General features: G+C 31.5%; 1 protein-coding gene across 1 annotated transcript; it reads right to left on the bottom strand.

Annotated features, from left to right (window-relative positions):
- Positions 1-1,599: 1,599 nt before the first annotated feature.
- On the bottom strand, positions 1,600-6,721 carry LOC21399976 (BEL1-like homeodomain protein 9). Its single transcript, XM_010090258.2, has 4 exons — positions 5,433-6,721; positions 2,985-3,355; positions 2,757-2,817; positions 1,600-2,604 (listed from the first exon to the last, which is right to left on the bottom strand). The coding sequence occupies exons 1-4, from the start codon at positions 6,255-6,257 to the stop codon at positions 2,071-2,073; spliced, it is 1,791 nt and encodes a 596-aa protein (XP_010088560.1). The 5' UTR covers positions 6,258-6,721; the 3' UTR covers positions 1,600-2,070.
- Positions 6,722-25,415: the final 18,694 nt, after the last annotated feature.

The raw sequence follows: 25,415 nt of genomic DNA, 5'->3' as shown, positions 1-25,415 counted from the left end.
GTGTAATGAGTGTTTGTTGCTACTGGGCACGGGTGATTGGACGCTTTTGGAGTGCAAAGGCTTCTTTTTAGTTGTTGTAGTTTTTCAGATTTAATTTAAACCATTGATCTGATCGCTTACAATCCAACAGCTTGTTAATATATTTGTTGTAACAGTTGCAAGATTTTATGAAAAAACGCATTTTAACTAAAAATTGTTTGTTGTAACAATTCACCTTCTTACGAGAAGACAGGATTTTGAGCTACAAATAATTTCTATTCCTTCGGTTCGCTAATTTGAGTTTTTAATTCAAATTGAGATGTGATGTTGTGTGAGAGCTTTTTACTGTAGTAAAAAAGTTAGATGTGACTGTTTCTGAAAGCTTTTTACTGTAATAAAACTCGAATTCTAAACTCAAATCAGCGAAAAAAACGGGACAGATAAGTTTTAAAGTTAATTTGCCATAAACATCCAGCAAACTTCATAATGGAGGCAAATAATACCCAAGGAAAAGTATTCATTATGCATCGAACGCATAATTTTCTCTAGAATCCGTTTAGTTCGCTAATTCGAGTTTTTAATTCGAGTTGAAATGTGATTTTATGTGAGAGCTTTTTACTGTAGTAAAAAAGTTAAATGTGACTGTTTCTGAGAGCTTTTTACTGTAATAAAACTCGAATCGGTGAGGCGAAATGAACGGGACCTTAATTTTCTGTCGTCAACAATTTTTCCACTCTATTTTTTCAACACGTGGATCTTCTGTCATCTACTTAAAGAAGCAAAAGTTCTTGCGTTGCATCATTAATTTTTTGTTCAATAGCTAAATAGCTAAAAGTTTTGAGTTCCGAAGACCATGAACAAGAGCAAAGAAAGGGCATAAAAAATCCCAAGGTCACCAAAGTTCACGACGTATCATGTCATGTTCTCCAGAAATTACTTGCGTGCTTCCACCTAAACATTAGTTTAAACTGTCCTTATATACTACATTAATTATTGAAGCTCAAGTGTAAATTCTTCTTTCCACTTTTTGATTCAAAAATTAACTTTATATGAATGGATTTACTGTAAGAACAGTAATTCTAACGTCTTGGCCCATTAATTACCACTCTAACCATATTGTCAATGATAATCTTGATAAATACCCAAGTGTAAGAATTAAAATTTTACTTTTTATTTTTGATTCATAATCTTTTTAATTAAATAATTATACTAACAAAAATATATTTATCAAGAGTACGAAATAAAAGTCTAGACTCATGTACTATTAAAGATAAATTCTTTATTTTTTCCATAATTGTTGCCAGTACACAGTATTTAAAGTCTAAACATCCGGGAAATATTTAAAAAGAGAATTCTAAAACCTCATTCATTTCATCGATTCGAGTTTAAAATTTAAATTTTATTACAGTAAAAAACTCTCAGAAATAGTCACATTTAACTTTTTTACTGCAGTAAAAAGCTCTCACATAAAATCACAGCTCAACTCGAATTAAAAACTCAAATCAGCGAACTAATCGGGTCCTAAAAATACCTTCCTATAGTAATGGAAGACCCAAGTTTGTCAGACCAAGAGAAAAAAGAGGTTTGAGATTTAAAGCGATAACAGATGAGAGATGGCCATAAAAGATCAAGACTATAAAAGCCTAGATTAAAAAGGTATTCCACAATTTTACACTATAAAAGATGGAAGATTTGTGCCATGGTGAGAGTTATACAGCAGAATGGCAATCCCCATTAAATAATTAAGGGTATTCATTGGCATTGGAAGCAGATCTAAAAAGCCATGTCAAACACCATATTGCATTCGGTTTGACGTGGTATCAATTTCTCTCATAAAAATTTTTACACAAGAATGTAACACCAATCGTTTCATATATATGCTGTTGTTTGGCATGTTTTTCCAGAGATCATATACAATGGCACCATTAACTTACCTTTTTTATATCATAACAAGGAGATCATTTCAACCACTCTCGCTTTCAACTAGTGAGAACTCCGGCAATCTACTGATAAAAGATCCATCCACTCGTGCAACTTTGTTAGTGTAACATTCAATTGAACCATCACCAGATAGCTGCAGAAACTACATCTTCAACCCACAAAATCATGTAAGAGTTGCCCCCCGATGACATCCCTTCCAAAGTGCCGATTTTGGGCTTCGAAAGTACTCATTACATTATACCCCTCGCTGTTTCCCTCGAGACCAAGACCGAAGCGTTGAGCAGCGTTTATAGGAAAGGGCTCTGATAATCCGATGCCATTGTTTTGGTGGAGCCCAAGAGTTAGAGAAACACCGTTACCACTACCCGCCATGCTCATGCCAGCAGCACCCACTTGCAGATGGCTCGGCAAGGTTTCATACGACAAGTTCATTTCTTCGCTCCCCACTGGCATGTTAGGAAGTTCATTTCTGGTACGTTTGGAGGTGTCTTGGACCCTGTGGGTTGAGGTTGATGGATTTTCGGAGGCGAGGGAGTTTGCTGATTGCATATGATCGGATGATCTGTTGGCATTTCGATCCTCTCTCTGCGCAGATTTTTGCGCTTGGCGTGTTTCCAGCATATGTATTTCCTCTACCATAGGCTTCCAGAGCCTTACTCTTGCATTGATAAACCAATTTGAAACCTGATTCACAAGTGAAGAAAACAAAGTGTGAGCATTGCCCTCAAAACGAATAATCAAACCATATTTGCATCCTTTAAAAGTATAGCATATAGTTTTCAAAAAAAAAAAAAAAAGAAAAAAAAAAACGGGCGGTTTCACAGAAAGGGGCAAACCTGGCTTCGTGAGAGACCAGTTTGTTTAGCCAACATCAATTTGTCGGTATCAGTTGGGTATCTGTAAGATAAAACAACAAAAACACAATAACACTAAGGCTAGTTTAAGCATACAAAAGAACAATTACCAAAAATGAAAGTACCAAACATATAATAACATGTACAAGTGAATGCTTCAAGATTCTTATTCACTTGACCACTAGTACACAAAGTTAATAAACTGCTTACGGGTGAAGGAAATGCTCGAATAACCAGGCTCTAAGAACGGTAACAGCACGCTCGGGAAGCCCTCTTTGTGGTCGCCAAACTGGTTGGTGCTCGAGGAATCCCGTGCTATGAATTGGTCTTTGGCCATAAAGGCCTCTATTGCTATTCCGAAACATTGGAGCTTCATCTTTTCCATGACTTGCATGCGCACTATCCTTATTAGTAAACTGAAGCTGATCCATAATTGCATTCTTCAAGCACTTAAAATGTCTGGTCATCGCTTTTACTGCTAGGTTAGCATAAGGAGCAGCATTGCCTAGCCCGGCAACATATTCAAAGGATGTTACAACTGCCTGCATCTGCTGATAGTATTGCTTGTACCTCCTGTATACCTAGAAAGTCCCAAAACCTTGTCTAAATAAGATCGCTTTATAACGGCTAAGCAAATCCACCCTCCATAACTAAGATATCTCCCCCTTCTTTTCAAACACGAATCTAAGAAGTCGAAACGCACTAAAAATTTGGAATGTTACGTATTTTTAAGGGAGCCAAGTAATAGTTCTTTGCTTGAGATGCGAATTTAGACGACAAAAATCAAATTCATTGCACTACCAAAAGATACAATTAGGACATGTGCTTATCAGGCTTCACACAATTTTTTTGGGCTTGTAATGGAGAGATTAAGCTCACTTTTTTTTATACGATTGCCTATTCAAATATTATGAGGACCGTCAAAAAAATTTGTATTCAAGTATAAAGCAGGCTAAGTTTCGTTTAAGTGACATAAATCCCTTAGATATGTCTTTATTGACATAATTAAATCAATTCAGCCTAATAAGGTGATGGAAAAATAAACCAGAAACGCAAATTGCTAGTAGATACATGCATGCGTGTATAAAGATGATTCATATATCCAATAACCACTTCTACTGTTCACCACACTCCAATATACCACACCAAGTATAATTGTCAGTTAATCAATAGCGCTGATCCAGAAAGCCTTACGTTAACAAACTAGCAAAAAACTGACAAAATAAATAAAGATTGACAAGAATAAACAAATTTTCAGAAGTCCACTCATCTTTTTCTCATTAGCCATTTTGTTTTCTTATGTTCCTAACACCCAAGTTAGGCGTGACATATAAGAAAATGCTAGTGTCATAATTTGCAATTCTTTTCGCTTTTTATATCTTGGAAATCTTATCACGCTTGGAGAATACAATATTATGGAAGCATGCATGAGGAAACACGTGCTTATATTCACCCAAAGTGTAATCGTCCATACGGAGCAAACCAACAAGCCTCACCTCTCATGTTTATAAAGTCATAGTTTGCAACGTTAATACACAAAATAAGATGAACAAAACCCTCCCAAGTTATCTTATTATATGTGATTGTCATTTTCTTTGTCCTTATATTTCGTCCCCTCTCTAAGGCTTGGAAGAACAAACGCTAACCAGTCGACGAGGTTTAAATTAACCACGAAAACGTAACACATAATTACGAGTTAATTAATTAGCTTTAGGCGCAAAAATTCAACTTATTATATATTGTCAGTGTTGAGATGAATTATTCTTATACATTTTTACTACACAAACATTTCACCAAATGATCCATCACATATCTAATACCATCCCAAGCGTCCAAATCGTATGATACCATTGCTAAATATGAACATGCAAAAGGAATTAATACTATATATCAGATGTCACATTTGATAAGCTTTTTAGACAGCTAGCTAGTAGAAGAAGAAAAAATCCCAACGGAGACAAATCCCATATAAGGAGCCAGACACCTTCTCATCTACTCAAATGGGATTTTAATTTTATTTTCTTCATTTTATATATTCGGAATGCCATTATTCTTTGCACACTTTTTTCCCGAGTATAAATCTTTTCAAACAGATTCCCCCTCCATCACTTTATGCACATATCTACGCCTGAGAAAATTTTAGTCACCCAAATAGAACTAATTCCATAATTCGTCACACTTTTTATTTTTTATTTTTTTATATAAACTTCCCTATCTATATATCTTCAGTGCATATATTCCCTCCCCTATGTATCATCCACCTTTTCCAAAAAGACGATTTTCCCAATTCCCTCCCCTATTTTATCATTAAATGCAACAAAGTAAATTCAGCCGAGGAAGCTACAAATAAAATACCCCAATTAGGCATTTCGTATTTAGTACCACCACTGCACCACACCACTATTTATTCATGCACAGCTTTGAGAATTAAGCCTATAACATATGACTAAGATAACACTAATTACAATAATAAATGATGACTTGAACAACTCATATATATTATATATATATATATATATACACACGCATATATTCAGGTGCTACAGTGACGAATTCCTGGGTTTCGTAAAAAAAAACCCATCTCCAAGAAAGATCTAGAACATCGAACAACTAAACCGAGAAAAGATCAGAATAAATAAATAAAAGAAGGAAACATACCTCATCAAGCATTGAAATTAGTCTCGACTTCTTCTTACGAATCTCGACCCCAATATCTGACGACCCACCAAGCTGATGACGATTATGGTCATGGTCATCATGATCAACGATCAAGGATCCGTCGGCGCTCAAGCTCTCCACCTGAGGATCCATGAGGGACGAGTCCGCAGCGGCGATTTTCTCGCAGCAAATGCCGCCGCCGCCGCCGCCGACGTCGCAGAACTCCTCCAGCAGCTGCTGAGCTGGCTTGAGGAACCTGGAGCCCTTGAGAATGGAGGCGTAGCCTGTGAACGGCCCTAGCGGAACCGAGCTCCTCGAAACGCCGTCGTTTGGGGCAACAATACTCCCGTAAATCGCGGGAAGGCTGTTGTGATGGTGGTTACCGCTGCTGTTAGAGTAGGACGAGGAAGAGAGAGAAAGGGAGAGAGGCTCGGGCTTGAAAACGACGACCTGATCGTCGTCGTTTTGGAGAGCGACCTGCGACGAGTAATGGAAGAAAGCTCCTGGGTTGTTGTTAATGTCGTGAAATTGGGGATCCAAGTAAGGGCTCCTGAAATTAGAAGACGACGAAGTCAGACCCATCAGATTACTACTGTTGCTGTTGTTGTTCAGGACTTCTTCTTTCGTCGTCGGAGTGCATGACGTCAGCAAATCCGACGATGAGGAGATGATCAGAGAAGCGGGATCGTACGGCGTCGGAGGAGGTGGAAGCATCAAACCGGGGAGGTTAACCGCCGGCGAATGCTCGGCGGCGGCGGCGACGACTCGTAGCTTGTCTCTTCGGCTCTGCTGCGGAACGTGGTACGGCTCGAAACCCTCCGCCATAGCCAGAAGAAGAAGAAAAAACACAGAAGGACAGAAGAAGTTGATATATAGTATAGGAGAGAGAGATCGAGAGATAGAATGGAAAAGGATAATTTAGGAGAGAGAAAGTGAAATGAAATGAGAGGATATTATCATTACGATGATGATGACGATGATGGTGATGGTGATCTAGTGATGAGATGAAAGTATGGCAGAGACTGGCGAAGAACAGGCTATACGTGAAGGGAAGTGATAGAGCTGAGAATTGGGGTATGGGGGATCTTGGCTGAGGCTGAAGATAACTCCATGCGTCCTCATGGTAAACACTCCCAGCACTCGCTCACACAGAACCACTACCACTGATCTCTCTCTCTCTCACACACACACAAAAACAAAATCTATCTCACAGAGAAGGGAAAGAAGAGAGAGTTTTATCTCTTTTCTCTCTCTTTTTCTCTTTTCTCTCTGTGTAGTAGTCTCTCCGATTGTCAAGTCCTGGAGTGAGAAGATAGAGAGAGAGAGAGAGAGAGAGAAGCATAGGGTTTCGAGAAACCGGACGACGACCGGCTATTTCCGGTAATAATTGAACTAACTGTTGCTGGCAGATATTTCTCTGACAAGTTTTGGCTTTTGTCGTTTTATTACTCTTTCTCTCTCCCACTCTTTTTTTTTTTTTTTCCTCTTTTATCTGATGGAAATTGCATTTATTTTTACTCCAAAGAAATATTTTATTTATTTTGGTTAGATTAGACAATTTAAAAGTGTGAATTATTATTATTTTTTTTTTTAACGTGGATTCGCTAATGACGATGGCGCACGTGAGGAGGACGGTAGAGAAAGAGGTGATAAATGAAAGGCCCAGTTTGGTTATTCTTAGACCGTCCTTTTTTTTTCCTCCTTGACCGTCTTTATAGTCACTTCCGTAAAACTATTAACCGTGTTTGAAATTAATACTGTTTTTATCTTTTATGGTTTTTTAAGAAAGAAAAAATAAAAATATTTAGTGCAATAAAAATAAAAAATAAAAAATAATTTTTTAATTTAGTGTAAAGTAAAAAAAAAATAAAAAATGATTTTTAGAACCCGTTTGGTTGGAGGATTCGTTCTCTAATTCGAATTATAGTTCCTGATTCGCTACAGTATTTTCTCTCATAAAAAATACACGTAAATTAAAAATGGTTCTAATATCATGGTTTTAATCCATGAACCAAACGGCTCATTTTTCATTTTTTGTTTTCGTTTTCTTCTCTCGAGAGAGACATTAATAAGTTTTTTTATACTAAAAATAATCTCTTAATATAATTATCAAACGTATTTTCTAAAATAATTTCTGCCTGAGATTAAAAACGTTTTAGAACAAATTTCAAACGCACTCATTATGTTTGGTATGATGGATAGAAAAAAAGAAAGAAAGTAAAAAAAAGTAAAATAATTTTCTCATATGTTGTTTGATAAAAAAGAAAAAAAAGTGAAAAGAAATGTCAAATTTAATACCTTAATACAAATAAAAATATGATGAATGGTGAAGGTTAAAATTGTCATTTTACATCTTATTTTTTGTCATATTAACATCTTATTTCATAGTATTATTTATTTTGAAAGGAAAGTTACATTTTATTAAAATACTGATAAATAGTCGTCTTGGTACAGTGCTAATCGATCAGAGGGACAAAAGCATGCTTGAGGTCCGAAACTAAAAAAACACCCCGGCACACTAACAACGAGTGAACTGAAAGCTCGACTAGAAAAACTCATCTCTTCAACATAAGCTGTCGATGACTGGAGGGGCAGATCGTCAAAACTCTAAGAAAGGAGACATCTACATGGCATATAAAAATTCTAACCAGACTAAGACCACCCTATCGGCATTAAGCCGAACACCTAAATCTAACAAATAAAAAAAAAACAAACGAGAATCGGGTGGAAAAACCACCTACCTTATTACAAATACAAAAGTGACAAAAAGAAAAAAAAACCTCCGACCACCACTGGTAGAAACCTCCAGTAAAAGGCGTCAGACCAAAGGACTATTGAGAAAGATAGTAAGGAAAGAGATCTCAGCCACCAAGCGGAAAACTCTCTTGAGAAAAGAGACCGTCCATTCGACTTACAAACTCCTAACTCATTTAGATATGTTCAAACAGAGCTATTAAACCATACACCATCACTACCAACGAGAAGCCCAGGACAAAATGAAATAAACCATGTTCTAATAATAAACAAAAATAACTTACTATGAAAAAAAAAAAAAGAGCCGCAAATAATAATGATTATATATACTCTACAGATTGGTTTGCATGGTTTAACACTAAATAGTTCTTAATGATTTCCAACTATAAATGCTGAGGATCTATTGGGTCTTATTACCTTAAGGTCTAGGAGTTCTCTAATATGTATTTCAAATTCATGTTTATCTTGAGAAGTGTATTTTATACTTTTCCTCTTTGTTCCGAAAGGAAAATGGACGCTTTTGAACTTATAATAAAGATGTTGTACATATGGGCCCAAAAGTATTATTAAATAAAAATCTGGATCCGGATGCATGGAATTTAAAAAAAAAAAAAAAAATTCATGAAATTGATTGGTGCTAGAGTAACACAACAGAAATGGTATTTCAGTGATACCATATCAATATGAACAAAATATATTATGCAATCCTCCGACGTACAAATTAAATTTGTGATTAGCATGTCATCAAAACGGAAAAAGATACAGAAAAAAAAGGACAAAATTAGTGATTTATTACTTTTGTGCACAAAAGCTGGCTTTAGCTTATAAGCCTAATTGAATCATGCATGCAACTTTACCTCTGAATATGATTGCTTTGTATGCAAAAAGTAAATCTTGGATTTAAATTTTAAAGTGGGTTTATTTTTTTTGGACTCTAATTTCGAAAGGATCAAGGGACGCTCCTTTTACCAATTTATCACTTTAAGGCTGGCGAATGAGGATGATCAATCAAAAAGGGACAAGATGAAAATTAAACAATTTTTTTTTTTTTTAAAAAAGAGAGACATTTTAAAGAGAGAAAGCAAAAGGGTTTTTAACGAGAGTGATTCTAAGGTCATGTTTATTACACTGTTTTAAGTTTATAATTCGAGTTTTATTACAGTAAAAAATTTTCAGAAACAGTTTTATCTATTTTTTTACTACAGTAAAAAAATTTCACATAAAATCACATCTTAACTCGAATTAAAAACTCAAATCAGCGAACTAAACGAGTCTTAAAATTAAGATAAAAATTAAGGTCAATTAGCGGATAATAAAAGTTGGAATATTTGTGCATGTCAATGTGATTATTATTACACGTAACAACCTGATTAGGCAGTACTTCTTTTGGGGCAACATGTTATCCCTTATGCCAACTGATCGGAGACAAGATCAGCGCCAACTTCATCATTCCAAAATTTTCTTCTTTTTTTTTTCCTCTCCTTTTCTGGTTCTTCTTTTTTTTTTTTTTTGAATGATTTTCTTCTTCTTCTTTCAAAAGAAACTTAAAGAAGCAGAAACAAGTGTTATTTAATTAGTCAGATAAACTTGAATGAAAATAATTAGAGACTTTTTCTGGTAAGCCTCTTTAATGGTAATTTCATATTCTTACAATTGGATCTAATTAAAATCACATTAAATTAAAAAATACGCAAAATAAATAGTTTCTAATAAAGATTTAAGAATTAAAAATTAAAAAACTACCGATAATTTATTTTTTCTACTCCTATTAGAGAAACTCACAAATAATTATGATATTACATAGTACTTATTGAAATAAAATTTCTCTTGCTTTATATCTCTTGTTCTCTTTTTTTGTTCTCAAATAACATTATATAAAGTCAACAAAAATTTTACCTAAGATAAAAAGCATATCATGTCAATTAAGATAGTGTGTGTATATTTATATATGTATAGAAACATCTTTTATGACATTTTAATTAATATATGACATAATGTTATCAAGGGAATATAAATGTAGACTTTAAGGAGAAGTCATGAGTTAGATCCAATCAATATACTTCTCTAAACATGTAGTATAAGATGTCATTTTTGAATATCCAAATTTTACTTCTATCATGACATTGTTGGAAATTAATTTGATTACAGATTATTCTTTGCAACTACCTTAAATTTATTAAATCAATCCATTTATATTTGTATACAATACACGCAACGGCTCATATATAGGATTACTTTCCTTGCTATTAGCCCCACTGACACACATTTAAATTTGTTGTCTAATTTTTAATATCTTAATTGGCATTTAACCAATTAAATCATACCACATCATTCTATAATAAACACAAAAGAATAAATTAAAAAGTAATTTAAATTTTTTACATGACGTGACATGATTTAATGAGTTAGACACTAATTAAGACACCAAAATTAGATAGCAAATTTGAGTCCTACAGGAGGGTATGAAAAACAATTACAATAAGTGTTCAGATAATAAACTCATGAGAGGTCCATAAACTTTTTTCTCTTTCTATAATTAGTCCTCGTAATGAAAAGTGTTCTAAATTAAACCCTAAATTTTTTAAATGTCTCAAATTTAGTACCTAAATTAAAGTTATGTTAAAATTTAGATGAAAAATGTTAGAATAATGATAGTTAAGCTATATAATAAAAGGATAAATGCCTTTTCCACCATTTACTATGAAAGAGAGACTAAAATCGAATTTAATTTATAAGGAAATTTATACACTTAGATTTATTAATAATTAATAAAACTAGATGATTAAAAGACTCATAATTATTTCAATTATTAAATTATTAAAATTGGATTATTAGAAATTCTTACATTTAAATTATTCATACATATGAAACTGAAACTTTCTTTTTTTTTTTTTTTGCTTTTTACTTTTTTGAGTAACTAAGGCCTCGTTCAGTTTACGTACTTGAGTTTTTAATTCGAGTTGAGATGTGATTTTATGTGAAAGCTTTTCACTGTAGCAAAAAAGTTAGATGTGACTTTTTGTAAGAGCTTTAACTATAATAAAACTGTAATTAAAAACTAAAATTAATGAAATGAACTAAAACTCATCTAACATATACCTAATTTATTAGAGAACAAAAGATCAATATATACATACGTAGAACATTTGGGCTTTTATCAACTAATTTGAATTAAATTTAAGATGATTTTTGTGAAAGCTGCATTGATATTTTTCTTATAAAAAGGTATCCGAAATTTTTCTTTCGCCCTTTGGTACTTGAATGCAACTTTAGTAAATGTCATTTTTGATAATAAATTTTATTGAATGTGTGGGTGGAGAATATATACGGGGTGGAAATAGAGCTCCCTTAAGAAAAAATTCATATGCAAACAAAAATCTTCATTGAATTACAAGATTGCCTATCATTTGGTATCAAATTACGATATTGTTTTCTATCTAAATTTTAATAGAATTTTAACTAAGGGATTAAATTTGAGATATTTAAAGAATTTAAGGATTAAATTAGAACACTTTTTAGTACAGGGACTAACAGTGGAAAGAGAAGAAAGTCAACTTCTCATGAATTTAACTCAACATAATTTTAAATTATGAAATCAAGTTATTAAATTCATGTCATGATAAAAGAAGTATGATGATTTAATTAAAAGAATTTGATTAAAATTTAACGATTTATGTTTGTGTCTTGTCGTATTTCTACATATATTTATGATCCTGTTTTTTTTTTCCCCTCATAAAAACCTCATTCAAACGTTATAATTAGCCGCATTTTGTTGATTATATATTATTAGTTGTCTGTTAAATATCAATTAATATAATTAAGCAACTACCACCTAGTTAAAAATCAATTAATTAAGCAACTACCAACTAGTTACTAATAATACACTCGTTAATGATCATGACTAAGTGGTTGCTTGTTGAACATTAGGGTGACATCAAGTCCAATATTACTTCACTGCTGTGACATAATACCATCCATTAAATTGCATCGTATGTCCCACTAGTTTGACAAAAAAGTTTCATGGAAAATAATGCCATACAAAACCTACAAACAAGCTTCATGCATTCTAGCGGTTCTTAATTTTCTTTTTCTGAGCTACTTTTTTTTTTTTTTTGCTGGATCACTTCTAAGCCACTTCATGATTGATTGATAACGTTAAGACACCAATAGCATCTTTCTCTTCAAAATTTGACACAAGATCCATTCTAAACACAATCATGTAAGCATAAAAAATATTCCAACAAACTAATTATTTTTTGGAGGTTTATCCTCCGTTGGTACGGCACGTTGCTTAGATCATATCAAGATTACTTAAAATAAAATATTATACAAATTTTATAAAATTTGAGTAAATGACATGTTTAATCTCTGAATCGTTTAAATAGTGTCACTTTGATCCCTCAACTTTCAATTTTGACAATTAACTCCTCTAACTCTTGATTTTGTTACAATTTTGGTCCAATTGCAAATGGCCGTTTATTTTCTCATGGATTTTCCCACTTAAGTGTTATGTGTTCTACAGCATACACTAGAACAAATAGGAGATAAGACGATGGTTAAAAACTGTCGTCACAAGATACATGGGCGGTTTAAAAACCATCGTCGTATTCAGAGTTGTTAAATTTCTAAGAAATACGACGACGGTTTGTAACCGTTGTCTAATATGCGCGTGAGACACCACAAGAGTTTAAAAATATACATTAGACGATGGTTTATTTGAAAAACCGTCGTCTAATATCAACTTTTAAAAAAAATCCGCCGTCTATGTGTAACTTTTAAAAGTATTAAAAAATTAAAAATATATATTTTTGCCGAAAACTAATTCTTTACTCAAAAATTTTTTTTCTTCGAATGTTTTCACAAGTCATTGAACAACACACGTGAAAAAAATTCAAAACAACATGTTACAAATTCACCTTCTCATATATAATCAATATATACGTAACACAAATATTTTAAAACCAAAAGTCTACGAAATCTAACAACAAAAATACCTACTTAATTCAAAGAAAACTCTAAATCCAAAAAAAAAAAAAAAAAACTAATCTAAAAGAAAAGAAATTTTAAAAGATTAACAAAGTACCCATTTCGATGGTCATGGTGTTGTAGCAGATATGGAGGCGAGGTCACGACGGCTGGCAGCATGTGAGCATGATTGTTTGGCTCTAGAAGGCAGCAGCCAAGTTGAGGGAGTGAGAGAGAGAGAGCTTTGGAGAGATGGAGAGATTTGAGATGACAAACTTAGAGTTTGTAAGAGAATGTTCGAAGTTATAGATGATATATCGAAACTTTAAAAATTTCTGAAAAAATGAGCGGAAAAAAGTCCGTCTTATATTTTTGAAATTTTTTGACATTAGACGACGGTTTTTTAAGTATATATTGCGTGATAGGGCAAAAATCAGAAGGAATAAGTATTTTGATGATACAAGCCTCAAAATTAATATATATATATATATATATAATAATGAGATTATAAGGGAAAGAAGGAATAAGTATTTTGACGATACAAGCCTCAAAATTTTTTAAAAAATAATAATAATGAGATTATAAGGGAAATTAAGCAAGAAGAAGGGGGGAAAAAAGAAAAGAAGCAAGAAATGCAAAAAATAATGGGAATGAAACTTGATCAAGACCAGAAAAGCAAGAAAAACAAAAGGGCAAATATATATACACTATTTAGTACAGAGTAGTATGCTTAAATGGGTAAAAGATGGCAAATTCCTTAGAGATATATATATATACATATACATATATATATATATATATGAAGTAAAGGGATTTTTATAAGGGCACATTTTTTTTTTTAAAAAAGTAACATATAATCAAGTGTCAAAATAATTTACTTAAATGAGTAAAAGATTAAAACTACTTAGAGAGGCCTTACAAGAAGTAAAGAGATATTTACAGGGGCACATTTGTAGAAAGAAAATATCGTAAAAGAGCACATCAGATTAATACTTAAGTGGGGATATATTTGTAACAGAAATTACTTTATTGGAAATAAATCAAGGAAAAAATAATTTACTGAAGTGAATTTTTAAATATATAAAACATTAAGTGGAGGAAATTAAAAAAAAGTGAGAAGAAACAAAAAAAAAGGATCAAAAAGATGTAAATAAAGAATTGGAGGACAAAATATAGAAAACAGGGGCACATTTGTAGGGAATACTTCAGAAAAATCCCCTAGTCTAAGCAAGACAGTTAAATTTTGTATAAAACATACAATAAGAGTGCAAATATTTTAATTAGTAAGTTCGTAAATAGGAAATTAAACTCCTAATTAATTTCTCCTTTTTAAATAACCATTCTAATTAATTAATTAATTCTGTACGGAATTAAAATAAATTTTAAAAATGTTAAAATCCAATAAAAGACTTACTTGGGCTCTAAAACTGTAAGTGAGCCTAAATATCATGAATAGTATATATGACCCATAAATAAGAACATTGACCATATTTAATCTAAAAAGGCCCGACATGACCAAATTGATTTTCTATAGTCTGCTTGGACAATTCTAAAACATATTTTGTAAGAGTTGTTTTTTTTTTTGTTGGGGAAAATAGTAGAAAATAGGTCAATATAAAAAGCTTAAGAAAGTATATAGGTAAATTTTTAGTTATAGAAATTAATAGACCATAACTTGTCAAGTTATGGTTCATAACCAAATAAGTTATGGACAAACTTGTCAACTTATGATTCATAGCCATACAAGTTATGGAGAAAACCCGTGAATTATGGATAATAACTTGTCAAGTTATGGTTCATAACCAGACAAGTTATGGACGAAAACAGTAATTTGGTCTATTTATTAACTTATGTAAACTATTGGCCTATTAATTTTAATTCATCTCAAGACTTGGCCTATTTCCCTCTTTTTCCCTTTTTTTAATGGTCAGAAGCTTAATCAAAAATCTCAGACACGTTTTACGATTTTCTAAATAACACAATTTAAACTACTAGAATCCCACATATTAATTGCATAAAATAATTAATTGCAAGTATAGATTAATTACCTATTTAGGTTATTCAATCTACCGAATCCTTCCACGCTATTCTCCGTTACTTGATCAACCGGTGTATAAACACCAATTAATTCTTGGAAGCAATCTGTTTTCTCCTTCAACCTTTAATGATTATGGTTTCCTTTTCTTTAAAGTGAGAGAATAAAAATTTTAATGAAGAATAGAAAAGATCTAATTTTGCATATACCACAAGGAGTCTATTTATAGGTAATGTCCCCCAAAATTATCAGTGAAATAATAAATTTCCTATTAATTTTGACGAATAAATAATAATTTAATCTTTTTTAAAAAATAAAGCCATATGCATGAGAAAGAATCTTATTTTATTTCATAACAATAATTGTACATATAGTTACACATCCAGGATCAAGCATTTTAATATGATAAAATTTTGCTTTTGTTCTTTGACTTCGACCTTGACCGCTCTTATATCTATTGTCCTTCTATTTATCTACAACACATGCCAAATCTTGTAAGTTTACTCAGGAAGTAAAACTCATGTTCACATGTACATGAATGTCATTACTTGTTCTGAAAATTTTTACTTTCTTGAAAGTTCTTCTGTGTGGTCTTATATGCTTTTATTTTTTTATTCTAACCTTTGAGGATTCCCAATCTAATAAGTTTTGGTAGGATTTCCTCTCTTTAGGGGTTTATTTGTGTAGAAATAGGTTCTGAGTTATGGTTCTATACTAGCAAAAAAAAAGTATGGGCTAACGATAAGCATAACACACAATTTCTCAAGAAAGTTGAATGCATGCTTTAAAGTAATATATTCTTAAATCATGGTAAAAATGCTCATTATGTAGCAACTGAAAACAATGTAATTTATACATTTAAAACATGAATATGCAGGTTTGTGTTGTAGATGAACACTTTACTTACATGGTGTCCTGTTATTAGTAGTTATAAATTTTTACAACTTGAAATGTTGTTATGACAAAATTTCTTAGTGGAAATTGAATATTTCCCAACTTTTGGTAAAAACCCTTTATCTTATTCCTGATAGAATTTTTGTTTAAAAATCCTTAACTTTCTAATCATAATTCTAGCATACTTTCTACTTAGAGAAGTTAAATTTTTAATTTTGATGTAGCATTACAACTTCATAGAGAAATTCCTTACTTCTTACAATTTAATCCTCAAAATATCATCATCTTGTAATAAAACTAAGCATAAGATCATATCTTAAGCATAAATGGGTATTATAAACTCTTATCTTAAGTATAATCTAATTAAACTTTACTAAAAGTTCTAAGTAAAAATACTATAACAAAAGATTAAGAGAGAAATTTATATCTGAAAATTTAGAGAAATCTTTGTTCCTCTTCTTTCTACATCTCTTTCTCATTATTTTTCTCTCTTTCTCCCTCTAACTATTCTCTCTATAACTTTCAATCTCTAAGTGCCTTGACATGAACATGTATGAAATGAGCTATGCTCTACCTATTTATAGTTTTCCATCTCAAATTCTAACCTTTGGGTCAAAACATGTGGCGGATAAATCCTAGCAATTGATTCCAAAACTAATATCCACCCTTGAATCATATGGTGCTTTGGCTTAATCCTAACCATCTATTTCATTCTATTTTCATAATAAATCAATGATAATTTCTTAAAAATTCAAGTATCATGACAATGAATCCTACAATTCTTGATTGGGACGTAACGGTCACTTTTGAATTATTACGGTATGAGAAAATATTGTAAAAGAGATAGAAAGTACAGATTTTAAACTACATAGAAGAAGAAAAGTTTGTGACAGCCATCAATTCCTTGAGGCACAATGTCAAAAAAGGGTAAGTTGTGCAGTCCCATATTACCTGAGAATGAAGATAGGTCATGATTTATAAGGAAGGAAACCACATTTTGGGGTGAAGTCCAAGAGCAAAACTATGTTGGTTCAGATCCAAAGCGAACAATATCATACCAAGTAGAGGTGTGAGTCATTACATATGGTATCAGTCTGTAACCAGTTGGAAGTGTGGCCAACGAGGACAATGGGCCCCAAAGGTGGGGTGATTGTGACAGCCGTCAATATCTTGAGGTACAAGGTCAAAAAAGGGTAAGTTGTGTAGTTCCACATCGCTTGGGGATGGACATAGGTCTTGGTTTATAAAGAATGACATCATCTCACAATGGTTTGAGGTCTTTTGAGGTGGATCTTACTAAGTATAGGTGCGGGTCGTTACATTATAGCACCAAGTCTATATTGGGCACGAAGTTAAATTACCTTCCATGCCCTTATGTTAGATGTGCACGTACGCATCCTTTAGCGTCTCGATATGTGTCGCAATACCATGTGTCTCCCTTTGATTGTGTAGCCATGTATTTCTTTAATCAATTTCTAACGTTTGGACTGTCACGAACATGACACAACCACTTTCAAGTTACTACAATAAAATACGAAAATGACCAATGAATCCAAGGTTGACACAAAAATTATATTTACTTTTCTTCAGTTATAAACAATTTGAGGGAATTTAAAATTCATAACCTACTAAAACATGATACCAACTATCACGTGATCACAAGTTCATAATAAACCTTCGTATCTAAATTTGTAACAACAACTATCATGCGATCACAAGTTCATAATAAACCTTAAATTCGAGTTGAGATGTGACATTTTCTGAGAGTTTTTCACTATAGCAGAAAAAGTTTGATGTGACATTTTCTGAGAGCTTTTTACTGTAAAAACCTGAAACTGAAAACTCGAATCGGTGAAATAAACGAGACCTTACAGTTTCGTGTGTGTTTGGATTAGATGGGTCAAATTCAAAATTGACTAATGTTTTTAAGTCAATTTCTTTTCAACCCAAATTTAACCAGAAACACTTTTATCCTAATCCTAACTCGCGATATCCATGTTGGTTTTGAGTTAGGAGTTTTCAATGAACAATGTCATTGGACACAAGGGATGACCAACACGACTCACTAAGATTCCATTCATTTTACTGATTTGAATTTAGAATTCGAGTTTTGTTATAGTAAAAAGTTCTTAAAAATAATAACATTTAATTTTTTTACTATATTAAAAAACTCTCATATAAAATAACTTCTCAATTCAAATTAAAAATTTAAATCAACTAACTAAACAGACTTTAAGAAGACGTTTGATTCATAGATTAGAACTATTTTCGATTTACGTGTATTTTTTATGAGAAAAAATACTGTAACAAACCATAAATCATGATTCAAATCAGGATACGAATTCTATTACTAAACACACCCTAATAAAAATATGAGTTTTATAATGAAAGACCTACCCATAGAGTCCACCTAGTGGTGCACCACCGCTAAAGCATTTTTCTTTTTCGATTGATTTACATTAAAAAAAAAAAAAAAAAAAAAAACAGTTGAAAATGTGCCACGTGGCAGTCGTCTGACAAACGAATCTCGAGCTACTGTTTTCCAAATGAAATGACTCACTCTCTCTCTCTCTCTCTCCACGTAAAAGTGTGTGTGGAGATGTTCAGGTGACATCGTCATGCTAACGTTCTGATCACAAATCCACTCTCAATTCAATGAAAATCTTTTGCTTGAGAATACCCCGAGTTCGCCGTCGTTCGACGGAACGGAGTTTCAGTCACCCAAATCACAAAAAAGCCTTCTCTATCTAGACATACATAATGCGTTGTACCTATTTCAACTCTCATTTATTATTTCTCAGTCCGTACTGTGCTTTTCTTTCATATTATGACTAAACAACACTGTTTTGAATTCTTCATCTTCACACTTCTCTCTCTCTCTCTCCCTCCCTGTTTTCCTTTCCCTTTCCTACAGAGATTTCACATATTCTTTAATTTAATTTTTATTGGGTAAAGCGCCGAAAATCTTCTTTTCTTTTTTGTTTTGTTTTTGTTTTGCTCTTTCTTTTTTGAGCAATAAAAGTAGTTGTTAATTATCACTGAACAACCCGATCTTAAGGGGAAAAAGAAAAGAAGAAAAGGTCTCTTACATTCTTTTCCTTTCAGATTTTGAGAAAAGCGCTTTATCGCTAATTACTTAATTAATTAATGTTAATTTTTCAGTATTATTCACCAGAAAGGAATATGAATGAATGTAATGATGACCACTTTCAAAAAAAAAAAAAAGAAAAGAATGTGATGATGAAAGAAAGGGAGGGTAACTGTGATTGCGTCAGCATTTTGCGTGAAGGGAGGCATCTCATGCACTATAATGTGCAAACTGTGAAGCAAATCAACGTTAAGAAAAAGAAACAAAGACGAAAAGTAAAAAAGAAGAGAGAACGTAAGTAATTTTTATTTGGGTCCTTTAATAGTAGGACTTGTCATCCGTAATGTCTGTTTTTAGTTATTGAATTTGATTAAAATTAAGATCCCGTTCACTTTACTGATTCGAGTTTAAAATTTAAATTTTATTACAGTAAAAAGTTCTCATAAACAGTCACATCTAACTTTTTTATTACAGTAAAAAGTTCTTACATAAAATCACATCTTAACTCAAATTATAAACTTGAATCAGCGAAATAAACGGATTATTACGAATCAAACTGAAAAAGTGTTCAAAATAAATACTTTTTTATCAAGATTTGACTGTTAAAATAGAGAACTATAGCTACCATAGTAAATTTCTAAAATAAATACCAATAGATAAAATATTATTTATGATTTATTCTCAATTACCATAATTTTTATTCTAAGAATATGATTCCATATGAGACGATAATTCAGTCTTTGTCAGCAATTTTTAAGGGATTCTATAATAGTTGTAGGGTATGAAAGATTATCTTACTATAAGGTATAATTTTAAGAGGTCAGATCACATTATAATATTTCATTATAAGAAAAACACCATAATTTGACAAAATTTAATGAGGATATCAACATTGCTATTATAATAAGAAGGGTGAAAGTGGCATTTAATAAAATACAATGGTGTTTTGTGTATTTTTTTCCTTTGGAAAACTTAAATCTAGCTACTTATTGATGACTAAAATAAATTTTAAATAATTTGTAGTCCCTATTTTAAAGCTAAATTAAGTACATTAAATAATTAGTAAAAGAGTGATTAACCAGTACATTAAATAATTAGTAAAAGAGTGATTTACCCTATCACCTATACATAATAAATAACATAAAAGCAGTAACAGAGGCAATAAAATATAATTTATACACATATTTATTATATTAAAATTAAAATTAATATATTAAAAAAAGCTAGTCTCTATCATTGCATAAAAGAAAACCAACTTACTTTCTTTCTTTCACATTTTATTTTCTTTATGTGTTTTCTTTTCCCTTTTTTTCTCTCTTATTAAACGAAACGTAAGAGTTCGAGAATCTTAGGTCAAAATTAAAATTTAAAAACTAATTATCAAGTACTAAACACAGACTATTTGTGTTAAACTTCTTGCCAATATCATTTTTGATGTAATCTCACGGTTGTTTAGACCACAAAATTGTCATATATGATGAATGTAGGTCTCGTTCAGTTTGTGAATTTTATTAGACGTTTGGTTTATGAATTCAGAATCATTATTGATTTATGTGTGTTTTTATGAGAGAAAATACTATAGTGAATTACAAACTATTATTTAAATCATGACACAAATACACTAATTAAATGCACTTAAATTTTTAATTTAAATTAAGACATAATTTTATATTATAATAAAAAAATTAAATATAATTTTTTATGAAAATTTTTAACTCTAATAAAATTAGAATTAAAAACTTAAATTAGTAAAATGAATAATACTTAATGCGCATATTGTTGCAGGAAGGGTACAGTGGGGTTGCCCTTAGGGTATGATATATAACCAACCAGAGCTAGTACCTGTTTGAGTGTAAGATAAAGTGGTACTTTTATCTTCTCTGATCCAAATTACGTTAGGACCGTCCGATGTTCCTCGAAGTTGGTGTTCAAAGTTGATAATTGATTGTGGATTTTAGCATCAGTGTTGGCGGCCCCAGAGGTCAATCTCTTAAGACAAGTCAGTCAGTACAGTTTTACTATTGGAGCCTAGTTGGTATAGGCTTATTACAATAGCTGAGAATGTGACGTTTGCAAGACCAGCTATATTTATTTTCTTTGCTTGCATGCCTTGCCTTGCCTCTTCTACAAAAGTCTCGTTTTAGGTCTCATTTATTTTATTAATTTAAATTTTAAATTTTAAATTTTTACAGTAAAAAATTTTTAAAAAATATCACATTTAATTTTTTTTATTATAATAAAAAACTCTCAAAACATATTACATCTCAATTCGAATTAAAAATTTAAATCTACAAAATAAAATAGGCCTTAATAGACTAGGGAAGACCAGAAACCGGAGAGGTAGCCATGTTTGGTGCAAGACCTATAAATTCACAATTCGAATGAGGTCTAGAGGAAACAATTCGAATCTGTTTGGAGTGGAGATCTATATATATAGATCTGTAAGGGTCGAATGAGATAGAAGAAACAAGACCTATATATATATATATATAGATAGAGAGAGAGAGCATACATATGAGCACAGAAGGTAGGAACCGTATTGATTATTGACTCCAAATTAGAACCGTAAGTTTGGACGTGGCTAAACAGGTTGGACCGAAGTTTAATATTTTTGGGTCAATTCTAACGCAACTTGCTTAAGTCTTCAGGTTGATTCGAGCTGGGCTGAAGCTTTGATCCCGAGTGCTTATTCTGATCGATTCGGTCTTCAGCCCAAACAACTATTTAATTTTTTTATAGAATAGCTTATAAAGTTATGAGCTAGGCACGTTAAGCTTTAGAATCGGAATGAACCGATCTACCCCTTTAGGGTCGAGCTTGAACCGCCATCGCTATCGAGACAGCCTGACATACTATGATCGTGATCAAGGTTGGAATTCAAATGGATAAAAAAAAGGATAGAGAAAATTTATAAGCACCTATTATAAAGATTTTAAAATTTAGGGTCAAATGTAATTTAAAAAACATTCAAGGGCCAAAATGTAATTTTAAAAATTTAAGGTTAAAATATAATTTTAAAAAAATTTAGGAGTCAAAATATAATTTTAAAAAAGTTTAGGGGTCTCAAAAAGGGAATTCAAGTGTCAAGAAAATAGGAGTTTGGAAATCTAGTTGTCCCAATTTTCAATTTAATGACCTAAATTCTAAGAAAATTGAAGTTCAGTTAAAATTGGTTTTTTTTTTAAATTTAAATAAAAATGGGTAAAGTTTTTTTAAAAGGGTATTTTTAGTTAGCTTGATGATTTAAGAAGGTAGGATATGTTATTCTCTCTTTTAGTTAAATTTCCTCTACAACCTAAATTATTCAAGCTCCTCATAAACTCCAACCTCCTAAGTGGGTCACGGATCCAATTGGATTGAATAATATGGGCCTATTTGGGTTCCTTGGTATTCCAAACCCCAGCCCACTAAGGGATCGTTGAAGAGTGGCTTGAGTCTGCATTATACCTTAGGCCATATTGCGGGCTATGAATTAGGCTTACGCCTTGCAAAAAAAACGAGTATCAACATTCACCAATATCCTTCAAATTTTAGGATCATTCTTATTTTTTCCTTAAATTTGAAAACTTCACATTTTACCCATGACATTTGATTTAGTCCTACTTAACACCTTATGCTAAGAATAATTGGAAAAAAGAGCGGGTTAAATAAGACCATGTGGTCTTTTTTCTACTTCTTAACCAAAATTTTGACGGATTGAGCTTAGTATAACTGATTTAGGAATTGTACTTTTACAACAAAACTCATAAAAAATTTAAACTTGAGTTACAACTTTATTCAAGTTCATGTTATTTTGTAAAATTTGAGTTTGAACTCGAGTTTGGGGCTAAATTCGAGTTCAAGTTTCCTCTTTAACTCGAGTTCATAAACTCGAACTCAAGTTAATGAACATTATTTTTTCTTTTCTTAAAAATGTCATAACTTTTTCATTTTAATTCTGATGGAGATGATTTTTTTTTTCTATGCATTCACAACGAAAAGACGAATAAAACCTCACTCATATACCCTATTAAAATTTTTCATCACTATTGAGTTTTTATTAAAATATTATCTAAATATAAATTTAAGTTTTGACCCACCTAAACACAAACTCAAAAAAATTCTCAATTCAAATCATAACTCAAACGTACACATCCAAACACAAACTCAAGTTACAACTTTAACTCAAGTTATAACTCAAACTCAATTTAATATCATCACTCAAATCACTCTAACTCAAAAATGTAAAAGAACAAAAATTAGGAGTAAAGTCAAAATGACAAGACCTTAAAATTGATGGGAATGGCCCATGGATTTAATTTATTATTCATATCGTTAGAATCTTGTAGCTATACTAAAAAATTTTAAAATTTCATTGGGTCAGACAATTAATTATCTTCCTAACACTTTGTCGCCGGATCTATCCATTAACCACCAGTTACTTCATACAATCGCATAGTAAACCAGTTGTTTACTTAATTCTTTGTGTCATTTATTTTTTCTTTTCCAATGTTGGTTGATTGATTTTAGAATTTATGATTTGAAGCTATGATAATAGATTAACTACTGGTTTATTTAGCCTTTAAGAAAAAAGTAGCAGATTATAAAAAAGAGCAAACTACAGATTTACTTATTAAAAAACTAGTAAACTACCGGCTTACCCGTTCAAGAATGGAATTACTGATGATAAAAGCAAATCGGTGATTTATTTATTTGAATTGTATAAAATAAGTGTAATACGGACATTGTAGGTATTTTTTCTAATAAAAAAAACGAAGCAAAACAAAATGGTAAAAACAATTGGGCACTTTACATTACAGGAACACTATAAATTTTAAGCTTGAATTGGTATATGCCACGAGACAGACAGTTTGACCCAATCTAACACATAAATAAGTGTTAAGACTTAAAACCTTCGTTCGATCCGGCCCTGAAGTTAGGGTTATGCCTGATTGGGCCTGGATCACTAGTGACATGGCTCAGATCAGACAGTTTGACCCAATCCAAATTCTCGCAACTCTAATCTAGGCGTGTTTTTTAGAGTGTAACTTGAATGTAGTTTTTGAGTTGAATTTGAGTTATAATTTGAGTTGAAGTTGTAACTTGAATAAAATTGAGTAAAGTTAGATAAAGTTAAAACTTAAAAGAACATAAACTTAAATAAAATTGAAACTCGAGTTGTATTTTTTTGAGTTTTTTAGACAAAAGAACGATAGAACATATATATATTTATGTCACTGCATAAGTTTATACACATGCAACAATTACAGGATGCAACATTATCTTATCTACTAGAAAATATAAATTATTCTTTTATAAAGCTTACTCAAAAAAAAAAAAAAAAAGTTATCAAAGCTTTCTTTTCATTCATTTATTTTTGCTTTGATTCTACGATCCCTACAAAAAATTCGAGAAAATATATGATGTTGTCCTTAACTTTATGTATGAAAAATAATATTATATATTTTTATTGACCACAATGAATATTTTAATCATTTACCGTAATCAGAACCAATTATATCAACATATATAATTTGGATCCAGTTGGAAAATGAGGTACTCAGCTGTGTGTTGCTGTCGAGAGAGTTCTCATTCATAGAATTATAGTTGTCGTAGATATTTTTAAATATGTTTTTATGTTGGAAGGAAATTTTAAACATTAAAAAAAAAAAAAAGAAACAAAGGTCTTCAATTTTTCTTCTAAGGTGGTATTCATTATGGAATCATCGTCACCGACATTTATTATTTCTTTGGTTAATGTTTGTTTTACAATATAGAGTCACTAAGGCCTCGTTCATTTCACCGATTCGAGTTTTCAGTTTTAAATTTTTACAGTAAAAGGCTTTAAAAAAATGTCACATCTAACTTTTTCTGCTACAGTAAAAAATTATCAGAAAATATCACATCTTAACTCAAATTAAAAACTCAAATTCGCGAAGTGAACGAGGCATGTCACTAAAAATTTGCTAATAGTGTTAATTGGGATTAGATTTGTCCTTGTCAACAGTGTTCTCTTTTTGTTTTTTCCCTTAATTGTCTCTTTTGGCTTACAAAGGTAGGGCTGCAAACAAATTAAGGACCTTATCCAATGAGGTGATTGACGTCCTCTCTTCATGGATATGATCAAATTATGTCCATCAGAATCTCATTTATTTTTTTGATTTAAATTTTTAATTTTAAGTTTTTATAGTTAAATTTTGTTTTTAAAATGTCACATTTAATTTTTTTTATTACAGTTAAAATTTTTTAAAAAATATCACATTTTAAT

This window comes from Morus notabilis, unplaced genomic scaffold (genome assembly GCF_000414095.1).
Source record: "Morus notabilis unplaced genomic scaffold, ASM41409v2 Scaffold177, whole genome shotgun sequence".
Lineage (NCBI taxonomy): Eukaryota > Viridiplantae > Streptophyta > Magnoliopsida > Rosales > Moraceae > Morus > Morus notabilis.
Note: the sequence above shows the minus strand (reverse complement) of the source record. Positions and strands in the feature narration are given on the sequence as shown.

Bases quoted from the DNA above. Each gene is read 5' to 3' on its own strand.
- LOC21399976 (XM_010090258.2), bottom strand. From the start codon at position 6,257: ATGGCGGAGGGTTTCGAGCCGTACCACGTTCCGCAGCAGAGCCGAAGA. The intron at 3,356-5,432 runs GTATGTTTCCTT...GGGACTTTCTAG, and splicing joins TAATTTCAATGCTTGATGAG to GTATACAGGAGGTACAAGCA. The intron at 2,605-2,756 runs GTTTGCCCCTTT...CTTGTGAATCAG, and splicing joins CTGGTCTCTCACGAAGCCAG to GTTTCAAATTGGTTTATCAA.